Raw genomic sequence first — 18,150 nt, 5'->3', positions numbered from 1 at the left:
ACTTTTGGTTCTCCCTCTGCCACTTGAGGAAGGGAGTGGTAAGATGGCAGATGGAAGCTTCATGGAACTACTGTCAGTTTACTGTGTGTGGTGCATGATGAACATACTCACCTTTAGAAGGGTTGTTTTGTCCTTATGCTTTCCATAAAGCATTTCACACAGCCTTTTCCTTTTCTAGGATCTTACTGGAAGATGAGAGTATTGTGATGTTGATTCTATTTCCTTCCCCATAACTCAGGATCAGTATAGAACCAAGACTCTAACGCTGCTGTGAATATTTGGGTATATGGATATATGAAGCCTTTGTGAGATTCCCATGCCTCTTTTTTTATCCTTTGTAAATCTAGGGACTGTGAAAAAGATTGCTCATAGAGTAAAAATCTGAGATGGTTTAATGTCCTCATAATCTCTTTTAGAGGTTATATCGGCTTTTTAAAAATTTTTCTTGATTTGGTTTTGGCTGCACTGGGTCTTTGTTGCTGTGCAGCTTTCTCTAGTTGCGGTGAGCGGGGGCTACTCTTCGTTGCGGTGTGCGGGCCTCTCATGGCGGTGGCTTCTTCTCTTGTGAAGCACGGGCTCTAGGCGTGCGGGCTCTAGAGCACAGGCTCAGTAGTTGTGGCGCACAGGCTTAGTTGCTCTGCGGCATGTGGGATCTTCCCGGACCAGGACTCAAACCCATGTCCCCTGCATTGGCAGGCAGATTCTTAACCACTGCGCCACCAGGGAAGCCCTGTATTGGCTTTTTGTTTGTTTACTGGAATCTTTGAAGCACTAGTCTCACAGCTCATGAAGGTGATGCTTTTGGGTTTCCCAGGATGCACTGTAGCAAATGTGAGCTAGTACCGACAAATCCACTACGGAGCAAAATAAGTTTCGTTTTGCAAGCTGGCACCAGTAGATTGGTTATAGTTGCCAAGAGCACTGTATTGAGAAGGGTTCATTGGCAAAAAAAACAGTGCAGTGATCCATAATCCATGTCTACAACGAGTGCAGGAGGGGAGAGTGCCTGACAATGAACCATGTATTAGATAACCCTGTTCTACATAAAAGACCGTTTTGCTGAGAGTGCTTCTTTTCTTCCTGATATGAATGCTACACAGGTTGAAAACTCGTTGTAATTTATTTTCGTTTTTACTTTTAAAAATGCCTGCATTTATTTTTTTAAACAGGCTAATAAACCACACCATGGATAACTTATTGGACTTTGCCTGAAAGGAATCATTAGTGTCATTGGATATTTGACCAACCTGGCTACAGGTTTTGTCAGAATGAATGGAAGGTCATGCAGCATGAATCTCCACCGGACATCAGGAACCCCACAGGGGCCCGGGATGGTCAGTGGCCAACATATTCCTCCCATTCGAGCCCACTCGGGGACTCCTGGCCCCTCATCCTGTGGCAGCACACCAAGCCCTGCCATTGGAAGCCTTGCTAACAGCCTCCATCTCAAGATGCCCTCAGGAGGAGGGATGGCTCCTCAGAGCAACATGAATGAGAGCCCCATCCATCTGCCTGCCTTGAGCCCCAGGAGACAAGTGCTCACCAGTGGGAAGCCACGTTTCCAGGTCACCCAGACTGGAGGCATGTCAGGGCCACACACTTTAAAGCCAAAGCAACAGGAGTTTGGAAGCCCCTTTCCTCCAAAATCTGGGAAAGGTAGGATTGTCTTTTTGGGATCTTTTAAAAGTGGACACTATTTTTTTTCTCCTCCTTGTCTCTTCTCTGCCAGCAAATCCAATGGAAAAATACATGATTCAGTGTCAGGGTCAAAGTTGTTAGTCTCATAATGATATGTAGCTTTCTAGGAAAGGATGTGGACGTGTACACGTGTACATACGTGTGAGGGTGAGGGCACCACAGTGGTAAATGTGTCATCTCATGGGACTGTGAAATAGAGTGGAAGATGAGATAGAAAGATTGGAAACAGGGAGGTAGGGTGGGTGGTGGCAGAGGAAGGGCAAGAGCAAGTTTAGTATGATCCTGCCCTCTGGATACACAGAGCTCTGCCTTGGCTTACCAGGGGCTGGATTCTGCAGGCCATGGAGGAGATGGGTGGCTGGAACTGTCATTATGTTAGTTGGATGCTAGAAGAAAGATGGTGTTTGGAAGGAAAAGGATTAAAAAGGGAGAAATTTTAACAGCCAATAAAATGAGGAACTAGTACATAAAATGATAAAAAATTATTCTAAGAGCAAAGCCTATAATTTTTAAAAATTTTATTTATTCATTTTTGGCTGCATTGGGTCTTTGTTGCTGTGCACAGGCTTTCTCTAGTTGCGTTGAGTGGGGGTGCTACTCTTTTTTTTTTTTTTTTTTTTTTTTTTGCGCGTTACGCGGGCCTCTCACTGTCGTGGCCTCTCCCGTTGCGGAGCACAGGCTCTGGACGCGCAGGCTCAGCGGCCATGGCTCACGGGCCCAGCCACTCCGCGGCATGTGGGATCTTCCCGGACCGGGGCACGAACCCACGTCCCCTGCATCAGCAGGCGGACTCTCAACCACTGCGCCACCAGGGAAGCCTGGGGGGTGCTACTCTTCGTTGTGGTGTGCATGCTTCTCCTTGTGGTGGCTTCTCTTGTTGCAGAGCACGGGCTCTAGGCATGCGGGCCTCAGTAATTGTGGCTCGCGGGCTGTAGAGCGCAGGCTCAGTAGTGGTGGCGCACGGGCTTAGTTGCTCTGTGGCATATGGGATCTTCCTGGACCAGGGACCGAACCCGTGTCCCCTGCATCGGCAGGCAGATTCTTAACCACTGCGCCACCAGGGAAGTCCCTAAACCTATAATTTTTATAATACAGCTAGTGACAAGAGAGTAGGCAGCTAGAAGAGTATAATGAAAAGATGTATTTTTGTGCTTGTTGAGAACTAGAAAAAACTTGTTAATTTGAAATGCAGAGAGAATGCTTTTAATTAAGCAGTGTTTGAATTACCATACATTTTAAATTAAGAATAATTTTTGGAGAATAACAAATTATGTGAGTGACATGCTCTCTCTAGAAACTGTTGTTGACTTAATGAGGTTATATTGCTAATGATATGTGTATTGGGGCTAGAAAAAGAAGGAGTATGTATCCCATGTAAAATATAGCTCTGTTATGTAAAATAGCATGATTATATATTCCTTTAGGTATTTTTAGCATTTAGTTTTAAATGTTTATACTAAGTGTTTATACCACCAAATAAAATTACTAGCAGCCTTGTGAGTAGCCATTCACCCAGTTAACTCATAACTTATCCAATTATGATGAATAATGATTTATATCAGGCAAGTAACCCAAAAGTTTTTTGTTTTAGTGTCTGTGTATTTCTGTATATGGAGAAGTTGGTATAAATGGGTAGCTTAAAAAAAAAAAAAAGTAAACATGTGTAACTTTTTCTTTTCTTTTTTTACTTACTTTGGTGTAGGCTTGGTTTTGAGGTGTTTTATTTCTCAGAGCTACTGATATTTAGTGTAAGTGTAGGAAAAATTTTCCCTGGGGGCTGCATCTGAAATAGCTCCGTCATTGTCAGGTTGCTATGTTCATGACGTGGCGAGCTAAGGTTCTTAATGTCAAGTTCATGTGTTTGTATTTTCAGGGACTGAGGCCCAGTAAAATCTTTCAGCTCATGCTTGACTAGTGAACTGTAGCTTGCTTTTATATATACTTGTGTTTGAAATCCTGACTGGCAATAATAATGGTGATAATATTAATAACTTGCAGTTATTATATCATAACTTAGCATGTGTCAGGCACCATGTTAAGTGCTTTCCAGTACATAGTTATTCCTCACGACAGCCCTGAGTTGTATGCTATTGTTGATTAACTGATAAGGGAACTAAGGTCTAGAAAGAATAAGTAACATAAGCCCTGCCAGGCAATAAGGAGTTTGGGAATATTACTTTAATAGTGATTAGAAGTGGTTATAATTATAATCGTAGTTTATAAAAAATGCTTCAGGTACTTAAGGAATAACGAACTATCAGGGTTAATACATCTTGGAACTCATGTGAAAATTAGAACTGCTTCTTGATTCTCTTCTTTTCTGTTTTCTGGCTCCTTGCTCAGCTTAAAAGTTTGCAGTGCCTGTTCTGGATCTGCATGATTGGGGCATGCATGGGCATGGGTAAGGGGTTGAGGACAACTGTATTATTATTCCCCCTTGCCTTGCAGCTTGGATACCACTAGTGGTCTGGATGGTGCCAGGAGTGGCTGAATGTGTCCCTTTCACATCTTGGATAACAATTCCTAAACTAAGCCAGTAACTGTTTGAGAATGGTGATCTGGGACTGTTTGAGCTTCATCCAATCATTTGCTCTACAAATAATTATTGAGCATATGTTATGGGTGAGCCACTGTTTTGGGGATATAATAACCAATAAAACATAGTCCTGGCCCTCAAGGAGTTGAGAACTCAGAAAAAATAAATGGGCAGTTAGAATAAAGCATAGTTAAGGCTTTGGTAGAGATACACTCAGGGTGATATGGCAACATTGGGAGGGGTTCCCAGCCGGTGCTTGAAAAGTGGATCTGGGAGGAGAGTAGGGTGTCTAGGCAGGCACCTGAAGAATGAGGAGCTAGCCTTACAATCATGGAAGAGTATGTCCTCTGTGTGTGTGTGAAGGGGCAGGGGCTGTCTGGAACTTACTCTGGGTAGGGAGAAAAGCACGCTCAAAACCTGGAGGGGAGAGATCATGGTGCATTTTCATGGACTTCTATCTGGTTTCACATTGAGGGGAGGTGTGGAGACTTTGGTAAGAGATGAGGCTGGAAAAGAATAAGCAGTAGCCAGATGAAAGGTCATGAGTGCCATACCAAGGAGTTTGGATCCATCTTGAGGACACTAACAAGCGGTGGAAGGATTTTAACCTTGGGAATGATGTGGATCCAAATAATCGTATGTGAATATCTTATTCTGTAACAGCCTTTCATAGCATTTTTAATTAATTATTTATTTTTTTGCGGTACTCGGGCCTCTACCGTTGCTGAGCACAGGCTCCGGACGCGCAGGCTCAGCGGCCATGGCTCACGGGCCTAGGCGCTCCGTGGCATGTGGGATCTTCCTGGACCGGGGCACGAACCCGTGTCCCCTGCATCAGCAGGCGGAATCTCAACCGCTACGCCACCAGGGAAGCCCTCATAGCATTTATTGATGATCCTTGTATGAATCAGTTATGCTGCTGATTGCATAATAGTTATTTTCTGATTTTATCATTCCTTCTAGGTTTATTATCTGGTATTCTTCTAGAAGGGAGAGCTTCTTTCCCTTCTCTTTTAGAGTCATTGCAGATTCATGTATTCTTTTAAAAAATTCACTGTGCTATAATTCACTACCATCATTGTTTTTTCTGATGCTCAAACTGTCCCAGATTTGGCCAATGGGAGCCCCTTCAAGTCAGTTCTTATGTCCTTTTGACATGTTCCCATTAAGTACTTCCTTGGTTTGAGACAAAGCAAGATGTTCTAGGCTCATTTGTACTTCCCTGCCCCAGACCTGGAATCAGCTATTTTTCCAAAAAGTTCAGGTTCCTTTTAGTGGGAATTGTTACTTGGGAAACTGGATGAAAGGGTGTTCTTATTGGCTCTGGGGTGTCATTGCTTCTAGGTCCTTTCTGTGGACAGAGTGAGGAGATACACCAGACCAAGATAATGAGTTCCAGTTAAAATACATCACAGAGTTCTTCCTCACACTTCCTCATTGTGAATTTGTCAGTGAGAGCCCTGGCTCTCAGGAACATGAGTGTATTTGTTTATTTGCTTTGTACTACAACAGAGAAAAAAGTTACTTGTAGCTTTATATTTCTAAGATATAGAAATTCGTTTTAAAAATGATTGCTTACCACATGTCAATTTTTAATGTGCTGAGATAAGAATTTTCATATTTATCTTTGCTGGTGAGTGACTGAGTTTGGAGGACTTTCTGCAGTTGGCAACTTTCTGGCCCTCCTAGAATTGGTGAGTACAGAATCTAAGTTAAATTGTACCACTAATGGCATTTCTCCCTACTTCCTGCTCAACAGTTACAGACTGTAATTAGACTGGGAGAAATGCATTTTTCAAAGCATCTGGGAAATCAGTTTTATGATCCTCACTATAAGCACGTTTGACATAGCTATTTAAATATTTAAGACAATTCCACATTCGCAGTACCCCTAGAACTATATAATTGGGAAGATTTTCATTGTAAAGGTTTTGTATTTTTCTTCGGGGCCTATGACATTTCTTGTTGGGCTCTGCTGTCCTTGGAGACAAAGGGAGTTAGTTATTCATTAGTGCTTGTGGGTTATTCATTATTGTTGGTCAGAAAAAGCAGAATAATATCAACCAAGGACACTAAACTAATTGCGATTTAAAAACTCTTTTGTGTCACTTAAGGCTGGTGTCTCTTATAAAGACCTGGTCTAAGAAAATGTGTCGTGTGAGCCTGGGAGGTCTAAAAACTAGTGTACTTTAAATAATACATCAAGTTTTATTTTTATTCCTTACTGTTTGTGGTTTACTAATTTAATTGTTTATAACCTGGGGCTTAGGTTAGAGCTTGATTCGTTAGTGGGTCAACTAGCTTCATAGTTTTCCCCCACTGCTACATCAGAAAATTTTAAAATACTGCCACTGATTTAAAAAGTTACTTTCCTGTATCATTCCTTTACTTATGTTGATCTCTCGTAAAACAACAGACAATAAAAAAAAATCTGCTAACACCAGTGAGTGAACCATGTTGAGTGTAGTCATGTTAGAAGTGGGGCAAGAATAGCAATTGGGGAATCCCACATTTTTGAAGAGATACAGTTGATATATTAGCTTAAGAAAGTTGGGGCAAAATATGTGGTTACTTTTTCCCCCCCTACTTCTGCTTTTTAATCATTTATATTTCCTTGCACTTCCAGTGTGGCTTCCTGCAGAATTAGAGCAAATAAAGTTAATATTCCATAAAAGGTTCCAAAAATAACCAAACCAGTGAGATACTAAAGGCTTTATTCCAGTTGAGGTAGCCAGAGTTTTCATTTCATCTTGCCGAACAAGACAGGTGAAACACAATGTTCACTATTGTTTACTCTTTGGTCTGCACAGGGTTCACTTTGTGAGATTTATTGATGCTGAGTATAAGTCATATTGGTGATGGATTTCCAAGTATTACTGAATGGCAGGCAGTTATGAAAGTGGTTTGTCAGGCTCATAACATTCCACCTTTAAAAGAATATATTCTGTTAACACCCCTACCTTCTATACACACCTCAAATGCTATGGGGCATGACCTTGAAATGTTACATCTGTTAGTAACCTATAGCATTTTCCAAGGCTGTTAAACAGCAACAACTTTGGATTTGTAAAGTACTTTGTAGTTCATAACCTTTCATAGTGACTGTTTCATATGATTTTATCAAAGGCATAATCCCATGAGCTAAGGCAAGTGTAATTGGCCCCATTTTAGGGATGAAGAGACTGAGGCTCAGTTTTCTAGAGATCTCATTTTTCATGTGCTGCATGGGTTGCCACTGAATAGGACTCCATAATCTGAGAGTTCCTGCTACAGGAATTCAGAGAAATCTTGCCCCCTCTCTTCAGTAGAGTCTAAGGTTGCTGCCATTCCTGAAAAAGTATATCTTTAAAAACTCAGAACCGTTCAGCCATCATTTCTATCCATGAGCTGAGGATATGGGCCCTTGCTCCTGTTTTAGAAAATTGTACTTGACACTTTTCAACAATAGGTCCTTCTGAGCAGGGAGGGCATTGTCTACCTGAGCAGGAATCAGGAAGCCTTTGTGTGATGGCCACCTGAGTGACATCGGTATATGTACAAGCATAAAGTTTTTAAACCCAGGCCGGAGGATATCATAAATATATGAATAGATTTGCTACTTCTGACACATCAGATTTTAAGGATACAATGGATGGTGACACATATTTAATACCTATTTTCATGGCTGCATTATTTGAATAATGAAAGAAATAGAAGGTGTGTAATTGGCTCTGACATAATAAACTGGTTAAAAAATGAGACTTGTGGTGTAGAATCTTGATACTCAAGGATAGTCTGAGGCCAACAGTGTTAGCATCCTCTGGGAGCTGGTTAGAAATGCACAGTCCCAGGGCCACCCCAGATTTGCTGAGTCAGATCTTGCATTTTAAAAGATCCCAGGTGATTCTTGTGCTCAGGACTGGCTTAAGGGTGACTGCACAGTGCCCTGTCTCAGAAGGGGTGCCCTGTACTTGGGGTATAATGCTCTGGGGTCACTGACTTGACATTATTACTAATTTTATCTCTGAAATTGTGTTTTGTAAGTGAAGTCTGGTGGGACACTGGAGCTTGCGGGGGGAGGGGAGCTTTGAGTCTTAGTTCATACGTAGTTCCACATCTGGCCAGGATGGCCACTGGCTCCCTCGCCCCACCCAGTGTCCACTACTGCCTTCTGCCCTCAGCAGGGACCTGAGCATTGGTGTGGGGAAGTCAGGGTCAGATGTGTGTGCCCCACATGCCCAATCATGGGTGAAGATCTGGGCACCTTTGAAGGCCTGCATTCACTCTGTGAGTATCCCTGTTTGGAAGTAGCCCAGTGTTAAATAGCAAATAAAAAAATACCACGGCAAGTCAAGAGATGGGAGAAGAAAGGAAAATGCTATTTTCCTCCTTTTTGAACAAGGGATCCAGCATTTTCATTTTGGTCCCTGTAAATTATGCTGCTGACCTTGCAAGTGCACACTGAAATTTGAGAAGCATTAGTATAAGAGAAAGAGCATGGACACTAGAGTCAGAAGACCCACATCTGGTTCACACTTTGCTGGTATGTGACATTGGGCAAGCCACTTGATCTTCCTGACTCAGTTTTCTCATCTGTAAAATGGGAGTGATGTCTTGTGCTCCTTTCCCAATGGGCAGGGTCTAGGTAAAGGGCAGACCTGGCGACATGTCTTTGGTAGGAGAGTGTCCAGAACACCTTTCATCTTTGGCTTCGGTTTCATGAGGCTGGTAAACAAACCTGGACATCATGGCCTGAGGGTGGGATGGAGTTGGAGGGCAGGGTTCAGAATGGGAGAAGAAGGTCAAAAACGTGGGTTTCAAATTCTTGGGAGTGGATGGAAAGCAAGAGTCAAGGAACTGAGGAAGACAGGGACTGGGGATTGTGGGTAGGGAGAAGTGAGCATCAGAGAGCTTGTGAGCTGCACTCAGGTTTCCCAAGTGGTTACCCACTTGTGTGGAAATCTCAGGCACGCATGAAATTGTGGAACAGAAAATGCGTTTGCTCTTGAGAGTTAAATTTGATGATACATGTGAGAATGCGTTTTACACTGTAAACTGCCGGACGCATGTAAAGTGTTGTTCTTCCTAATTACAGGGGCAGTATGGCTCTCCATAATCCACAGCACCTGCTGCTGAATGGAATGGCCTCATCTCAATACCCTGTTCATTCATGGATTTGTCCTTTGAAGTAAAGGCCAGCTTAGTCATAACTCCCAAGTCTGGGCAGTTTGAAAAGCTACTTGTTGTGTGGATGTAGAACCCTAAATTCTGTTTTTACGGTTTGCCTCAAAAGCTAGAGAGAAAAAAATTAAAACATAATAAACAAGCCTTGAGATGAAATAACATCTTTTAAGTTTGTCTTCCATCTAAAGATTTTACTGTAGATAGGATGATCATATAATTTATTATCCAAACCAGGACACTTTCAAAAGTGAAATGGGGCCCTATTAATAATTATGCCCAGGACTACCCAGGATGAGCTGGAATGAAGGCAGGGTTGCCCTACATTAAGGGGAAAGTTTAATTGTGTTTAAACTCGGCATCTTACTCAACTTCTTTAAGGTAAAGTAGTTCAACCTACTTGACAGGATTAGCCCCATGTAAGTTATTTCTTTCAAAATTATTTCTTGGGGCCATTGAGTGATTATTTGTATATTATTAGGTAGAATATATCAGTTTCTGGTTGTTCTACGGTTGGATATAAGTGAGCTAGCAATTATTTAGCACTTTATATTTTGTATAACTGTGCTTAGCTTTACATATTTTAATTTAATCCTTCCCAGCTCTGTGAAGTATCCCCACTGAAAACATGAGGAAAGAGAGGCTTGGAAAAATTAAGTAACTTGACCAAGAACACATGAGTATTTTAGCCCATGCCTCACTGACTTCGGAACCCTAAGTACTTTTATAGGATGTTGTTTTGGTTTTCTGGCACAGGGTTTGCCTCAGCAGGCTAGGTTCTTGGCAGTTGAGTACGATTTCCTGAAAGACATAATTATGTCTACCATAATTTCTACCATATAGTATTGTAGTGTCTGTATATATTTATTTTGAAGAGAACAGTGAACTGAAGCAGAAAATCACTGTCAAGTAAATTGTTGCAGGTGTTTGTGTCAATTTGTTTTAAAAGTGTTCCTCCTTACTTGATTAAGATAGTGGTTTTGGTGGCAATCAGGTAGGCAATGTGATATAAAAAAGATACAGCTAATTTTTTTAAACCCTTACTCTGGGCTAGCTGCTGCACTGAGCAGAGCTGCTGGGCCATGCAACTAGAGAACAATTCAGAAGCCTAACGTGATGGCCCTGGAGCTCAGTTCCTTTTAATCCTTGTAACAACCCTATATGTGACATTAGATCAAGAAAACTAAGGTTTGAAGAGGTGAGTAATTTAGCAGCAGTCATGTGGCTAGAATGTGGCAAAGCTGGGAATTGAATCCAGGTACTGTCTGAACCGAGTGCCTTGGGTCTTAACCATCCTACTGTCTTGTATTGGGGTGAGTCAGGTTATGGGGGCTGAGCTGGAGACCAGGGCCTTCTGTTGCATGTGTACTGATTCACCAAGTACCTTATTCAAGCCTCTTTTGGTTTCAAGTAACTTGAAATCCACTAGGCTAGCTTATGTAAAAGGGGATTTATTATAAGAAACCAAGGGTGTTTCATGGCACCCCAGAAGAGGATGGACCACAAGATCTTCTGAAGGACTATAAGAACAAGATACTTCTCCACACTGCTTCCCTCTAGGCAATGTGATTTTTTATCTCTGCTGCTTCTGTTTGCACATTACTTCATTCTTCTCCCTGCAAATTGATTTTCTGGTGTGTGTGTGTGTGTGTGTCTGTATTAGTCAAGGTTCTCCAGAGAAATAGAACCAATAGGATATATTTATTTTTCTGGTTATTTATTTATTATAAGGTATTGGCTCATGCAAGTATGTACACAGAAACGTACCAGAATCTGTAGTCGGCAAGCTGGGTACCCAGGAGGGCTGATGGTTTAGTTCTAGTCCAAGTATGAAGGCCTGAGAATGAGGAGAGCCTGTGGTGTAAGTGCCAGTCCAAAAGCAGGCAGCCTCAAGATTCAAGCAGAGTCAATGTTTCAGTTTGAGTCCGAAGGCTGGAAAAGACTGAGGTCCCAGCTCGAAGCTGTCAGGCAGGAAATGTTCCTCCTTGCTTGTGGGAGGATCCACCTTTTGTTCTATGTACACCTTCAACTGATCGGACTAGGCCCATCCACATTGGGGAGGGCAGTCTCCTTGACTCAGTCTCCTATTTCAAATGTTAATCTCATCTAGAAACACTTCACAGACATACCCAGAATAATATTTGACCAAATATCTGTTCACCCCATGGCCCAATTAAATTGACCCATAAAATTAACCATCACAATATCTATGGCCTCAACATGGCTTTCTTCCCAGCCCTAAACAGGTAATGTACTCAGAACTTCTGTGTTATGAGTCAACTGGGTAGTGTCCCTCTATCCCAGTTTTAGGTTCCTTGGAAAGAAAGAAAGAGAGTCTGGTTGGTCCAGCTTGGGTCAGGTCTGGTTCATCCAGTTGGGTAGCGAGAGCCTCATGGAATAAACATGGGTCCCTCCTGCTCAGAAAAGGAGCATGTAGGTTGAGTGATACCTAGGACTTAGTCTCCTAAGTAAGCGTAGTTTGGGGATATGCTTCAAATAACGGTGACGTTTCCAAAGGTATCACAGAAATGGTGTTCTTTAGCTGGCAGGATTCCAAAGTAAGGGAGGAGATTGTGGAATAATGACCACCAGAAAAAGTTAATTCTACGAGAAGTTATTTTTTTTAATTTATTTTTCTACTTAAAAGATAAACTACTAAATTGTGATTGTGATTGTGATACTTTGCATTGCTTTTCAGTAGTGACCACTACAGTTTATAAGGTAAACTATTTTTTAAATGGTACCAGATTTTCAGTCCTGGATGTGGGAATTAAGAAAGAGCATATAATAGTTGATCCATTAAGCATTTAGGTTTATGTTGTATGGAGAGTGTAGTGAAGGTGAGGGTTGCCAGGGTTCAGATATGCAGACAAATTATTTCTATTTGAAATCACCTTGAACAGCACAGCAATTTGAAGTAGTTTGGCTGTCAGTTTTGAAAAATTTCAGCATAGCTATTTCTTGTTGCCTTGGGTTATATAATCAGAGAGTATCTATTCATGATTTGAATGCTCTCGCAGTTTTAATAGGAATCTCTCAGGCATAAAACACATACAATTAATCAGTGAGTCAAATTTTTAAAACTTGGAGTATATGGATTGGGTGTTGAAAGCATATTTTCTTACATATTTGGCCCAGGTAATTTTCCCACATACATAGAAGCAAATTCTGTATAATTGCCTATACATTATTGTGACAGGCAGACTCTAAGATGGCCCTCAGTCTTTCGACATTCATGCCCTTGTGTAATAGCCACCACTTGAGTATAGGCTAGATGTAGGGACTTGCTTCTAACCATGACAAAGGTGATGAAATGTTACTTCCATCATTAGGTTACAAAAGGTTTCACTGTTGTCCTGCTTGCAGACTCTCTTTATTGTCCTCTTGGTTGTATCTTTGATTAAGAATTCTGTGATTTTGGAAAGGCCCATGTGGGAAGTAACAGAGAGGGGACTCTGGCCAAAAAACAGTGAGGAACTGAGTCCTCAGTCCATCAACTGAAGTCCTCAGTCCTGAAACTGAATTCTGCAAACAACCATGTAAGATTTGAAGTAGAGCCTTCCACAGCTGAGCCTTCAGATGAGACTCTAGCTCTAGCTGACACTTTGATTGCAGGCTTGTGAGAGACCCTGAAGCAAAGGGCCCATCCCAGCCATATTCAGATTCCTGACCTACAGAAACTGAGATAATAATACACATGTATTGTTTTAAGCCACTAATTTGGTGGTAATTTATTATGTATATAGATAACTAATACAGTTGTTGTCTGGACTTCTCTCTCTTTCAGCAGGCACAAGAAATTAGGCAACATCTAGGAGCAGGTGGGTAGGAATTAACCTCTGGGGTTTTTTTTTTAGGTTTTGATTTTACTTTACTTTTTAAGATTATTTTTATTGAATTTTTTTTTTCTTCACTGTTATGTTTGCCTTCAACACTTTTTTTTAAACATCTTTATTGGAGTATAATTGCTTTACAGTGGTGTGTTAGTTTCCACTTTATAACAAAGTGAATCAATTATACATCTACATATGTCCCCATATCTCTTCCCTTTTGCATCTCCCTCCCTCCCAACCTCCCCATCCCACCCCTATAGGTGGTCACAAAACACCGAGGTGATCTCCCTGTGCTATGCGGCTGCTTCCCACTAGCTGTCTATTTTACGTTTGGTAGTGTATATATGTCCATGCCACTCTCTCACTTTGTCCCAGCTTACCCTTCCCCCTCCCCGTATCCTCAAGTCCATTCGCTAGTAGGTCTGCATCTTTATTCCTGTCTTGCCCCTAGGTTCTTCTGACCAATTATTTTTTCTTCTTTTTTCTTAGATTCCATATATATGTGATAGCATAAGGTATTTGTTTTTCTCTTTCTTACTTCACCCTGTATGACAATCTCTAGGTCCATCCACCTCAGTACAAATAACTCAGTTTCGTTCCTTTTTATGGCTGAGTAATATTCCATTGTATATATGTGCCACATTTTCTTTATCCATTCATCTGTTGATTGACACTTAGATTGCTTCCATGTCCTGGCTATTGTAAATAGAGCTGCAATGAACATTTTGGTACATGACTCTTTTTGAATTAAGGTTTTCTCAGGGTATATGCCCAGTACTGGGATTGCTGGGTCGTATGGTAGTTCAATTTTTAGTTTTTTAAGGAACCTCCATACTGTTCTCCATAGTGGCTGTATCAATTTACATTCCCACCAACAGTGCAAGAGGGTTCCCTTTGCTCCACACCCTCTCCAGCATTTTTTTTTGTAGATTTTTTGATGATGGCCATTCTGACCAGTGTGAGATGATATCTCATTGTAGTTTTGATTTGCATTTCTCTAATGATTAATGATGTTGAGCATTCTTTCATGTGTTCATTGGCAGTCTGTATATCTTATTTGGAGAAATGTCTATTTAGGTCTTCTGCCTATTTTTGGATTGGGTTGTTTGTTTTTTTGATATTGAGTTGCATGAGTTGCTTGTATGTTTTGGACATTAATCCTTTGTCAGTTGCTTCATTTGCAAATATTTTCTCCCATTTTGAGGGTTGTCTTTTGGTCTTGTTTATGGTTTCCTTTGCTGTGCAAAAGCTTTTAAGTTTTATTAGGTCCCATTTGTTTATTTTTGTTTTTATTTCCATTTCTCTAGGAGGTGGGTCAAAAAGGATCTTGCTGTGATTTATGTCACAGAGTGTTCTGCCTATGTTTTCCTCTAAGAGTTTGATGGTGTCTGGCCTTACATTTAGGTCTTTAATCCATTTTGAATTTATTTTTGTGTATGGTGTTAGGGAGTGTTTTAATTTCATTCTTTTACATGTAGCTGTCCAGTTTTCCCAGCACCACTTATTGAAGAGGCTGTCTTTTCTCAACTGTACATTCCTGCCTCCTTTATCAAAGATAAGGTCACCATATGTGCATGGGTTTATCTCTGGGCTTTCTACACTGTTCCATTGATCTATATTTCTGTTTTTGTGCCAGTACCATACTGCCTTGATTACTGTAGTTTTGTAGTACAGTCTGAAGTCAGGGAGCCTGATTCCTCCAGCTCCATTTTTTGTTCTCAAGATTGCTTTGGCTATTCGGGGTCTTTTGTGTTTCCATACAAATTTTGAAATTTTTTGTTCTAGTTCTGTGAAAAATGCCAGTGGTAGTTTCATAGGGATTGCATCGAATCTGTAGATTGCTTTGGGTAGTAGAGTCATTTTAACATTGTTGATTCTTCCAATCCAAGAACGTGGTATATCTCTCCATCTATTTGTATCATCTTTAATTTCTTTCATCAGTGTCATAATTATCTGCATACAAGTCTTTTGTCTCCTTAGGTAGGTGTATTCCTAGATATTTTGTTCTTGTTGCAATGGTAAATGGGAGTGTTTTCTTAATTTCACTTTCAGATTTTTCATCATTAGTGTATAGGAATGCCAGAGATTTCTGTGCATTAATTTTGTATCCTGCTACTTTACCAAATTCATTGATTAGCTCTAGTAGTTTTCTGGTAGCATGTTTAGGATTCTCTACGTATAGTATCATGTCATCTGGAAACAGTGACAGCTTTACTTCTTCTTTTCCGATTTGGATTCCTTTTATTTCCTTTTCTTCTCTGATTGCTGTGGCTAAAACTTCCAAAACTATGTTGAATAAGAGTGGTGAGAGTGGGCAACCTTGTCTTGTTCCTGATCTTAGTGGAAATGGTTTCAGTTTTTCACCATTGAGGACGATGTTGCCTGCGTGACTGTCATATATGGCCTTTAGTATGTTGAGGAAATTTCCCTCTATGCCTACTTTCTGGAGGGTTTTTATCATAAATAGATGTTGAATTTTATCGAAAGCTTTCTCTGCATCTGTTGAGATGATCATATGGTTTTTCTCCTTCAATCTGTTAATATGGTGTATCACGTTGATTGATTTGTGTATATTGAAGAATCCTTGCATTCCTGGGATAAACCCCACTTGATCATAGTGTATGATCTTTTTATTGGATTCTGTTTGCTAGTATGTTGGATTCTGTTTGCTAGTATTTTGTTGAGGATTTTTGCATCTATGTTCATCAGTGATATTGGCCTGTAGTTTTCTTACTTTGTGACATGTTTGTCTGGGTTTGGTATCAGAGTGATGGTGGCCTCGTAGAATGAGTTTGGGAGTGTTCCTCCCTCTGCTTTATTTTGGAAGAGTTTGAGAAGGATAGGTGTTAGCTCTTCTCTAAATGTTTTATAGAATTCACCTGTGAAGCCATCTGGTCCTGGGCTTTTGTTTGTTGGAAGATTTTTGTTTTTGTTTTTGGTTTTGATTTTTTTTGCTGTACGCGGGCCTCTCATTGTTGTGGCCTCTCCTTTTGTGGAGCACAGGCTCCGGATGCGCAGGCTTAGCAGCCATGGCTCACAGGCCCAGCCACTACACGGCATGTGGGATCTTCCCAGACCGGAGCACGAACCCATGTCCCCTGCATCGGCAGGCAGACTCTCAACCTCTGCGCCACCAGGGAAGCCCCGTTGGAAGTTTTATTAACAGTTTCAATTTCAGTGCCTGTGATTTGTGTGTTCATATTTTTTATTTCTTCCTGGTTCAGTCTCAGAAGGTTGTGCATTTCTAAGAATTTATCCATTTCTTCCAGGTTGTCCATTTTATTGGCATATAGTTGCTTTATTGGCATTTTATTGGCATATAATCTCTCATGATCCTTTGTATTTCTGTAGTGTCAGTTGTTACTTCTCCTTTTTCATTTCTAATTCCATTGATTTGAGTCTTCTTCCTTTTTTTCTTGATCATTCTGGCTAATGGTTTATCAATTTTGTTTATCTTCTCAAAGAACCAGCTTTTAGTTTTATTGATCTTTCCTATCGTTTCCTTCATTTCTTTTTCATTTATTTCTGATCTGATCTTTATGATTCCTTTCCTTCTGCTAACTTTGGGGTTTTTTTAATTCTTCTTTCTCTAATTGCTTTAGGTGTAAGGTTAGGTTGTTTATTTGAGATGTTTCATGTTTCTTAAGGTAGGATTGTATTGTTGTAAACTTACCTCTTAGAACTGCTCTTGCTGCATCCCATAGGTTTTGGGTCGTTGTGTTTTAATTGTCATTTGCTTCTAGGTATTTTTTTGATTTCCTCTTTGATTGCTTCAGTGATCTCTTGGTTATTAAGTAGTGTGTTGTTTAGCCTCCATGTGTTTGTATTTCTTACAAATTTTTAACTGTAATTGATACCTAGTCTCATAGCGCTGTGGTCGGAAAAGATACTTGATACAATTTCAATTTTCTTAAATTTACCAAGGTTTGATTTGTGACCCAAGATATGATCTATCCTGGAGAATGTTCCGTGAGCACTTGAGAAGAATGTGTATTCTGTTGTTTTTGGATGGAGTGTCCTATAAATATCTATTAAGTCCATATTGTTTAATGTATCATTTAAAGCTGTGTTTTCTTATTTATTTTCATTTTGGATGATCTGTCCATTGGTGAAAGTGGGGTGTTAAAGTTCCCTACTATGATTGTGTTACTGTTGATTTCCCCTTTAATGGCTGTTAGTATTTGCCTTATGTATTGAGGTGCTCCTATATTGGGTGCATAAATATTTACAATTGTTATATCTTCTTGGATTGATCCCTTGATCATTATGTAGTGTCCTTCTTTGTCTCTTGTAATAGTCTTTGTTTTAAAGTCTCTTTTGTCTGGTATGAGAATTACTACTCCAGCTTTCTTTTGATATCCATTTGCATGGAATATCTTTTTCCATCCCCTCACTTTCAGTCTGTATGTGTCCCTAGGTCTGAAGTGGGTCTCTTGTAGACAGCATATATACGGGTCTTGTTTTTGTATCCATTCAGCCAGTCTATGTCTTTTGCTTGGAGCATTTAATCCATTTACATTTAAGGTAATTATCAATATGCATGTTATTACCATTTTCTTAATTGTTTTGGGTTTATTATTGTAGGCCTTTTCCTTCTCTTGTGTTTCCTGCCTAGAGAAGTTCCTTTAGCATTTTTTGTAAAGCTGGTTTGGTGATGCTGAATTCTCTTAGCTTTTGCTTGTCTGTAAAGCTTTTAATTTCTCCGTCATATCTTACTGGGTAGAGAATGAGATCCTTACTGGGTAGAATAATCTTGGTTGTAGGTTTTTCTCCTTCATCTCTTTAAATATGTCCTTCCACTCCCTTCTGGCTTGCAGAGTTTCTGCTGAAAGATCAGCTGTTAACCTTATGGTGATTCCCTTTTGTGTTATTTGTTGTTTTTCCCTTGCTGCTTTTTTTTTTTTTTTTTTTTTTTTTTTTTTG

General features: G+C 40.3%; 1 protein-coding gene across 4 annotated transcripts in view; it reads left to right on the top strand.

The window, feature by feature from the left end:
- The window catches only part of GLIS3 (GLIS family zinc finger 3), a 506,378-nt gene that overhangs the window by 12,961 nt on the left and 475,267 nt on the right, over nt 1-18,150 (top strand). For 3 of the 4 annotated variants that reach the window (XM_027105789.1, XM_027105788.1, XM_027105792.1), the window contains one exon: nt 1,170-1,656. The exons of the other annotated variant lie outside the window; for it this stretch is intronic. In XM_027105789.1, the coding sequence (XP_026961590.1) occupies nt 1,269-1,656 (388 nt within the window). In that variant the 5' untranslated portion in view covers nt 1,170-1,268. The remainder of the gene's footprint in view (nt 1-1,169; nt 1,657-18,150) is intronic. 4 annotated transcript variants of the gene reach the window in all.

The sequence above is a fragment of the Aethalodelphis obliquidens genome, unplaced genomic scaffold (genome assembly GCF_003676395.1).
Source record: "Aethalodelphis obliquidens isolate GAN/ISIS:26980383/991018 unplaced genomic scaffold, ASM367639v1 scaffold7, whole genome shotgun sequence".
In the NCBI taxonomy this organism is placed as follows: domain Eukaryota; kingdom Metazoa; phylum Chordata; class Mammalia; order Artiodactyla; family Delphinidae; genus Aethalodelphis; species Aethalodelphis obliquidens.
This window is presented reverse-complemented; position numbering and strand designations above follow the sequence as displayed.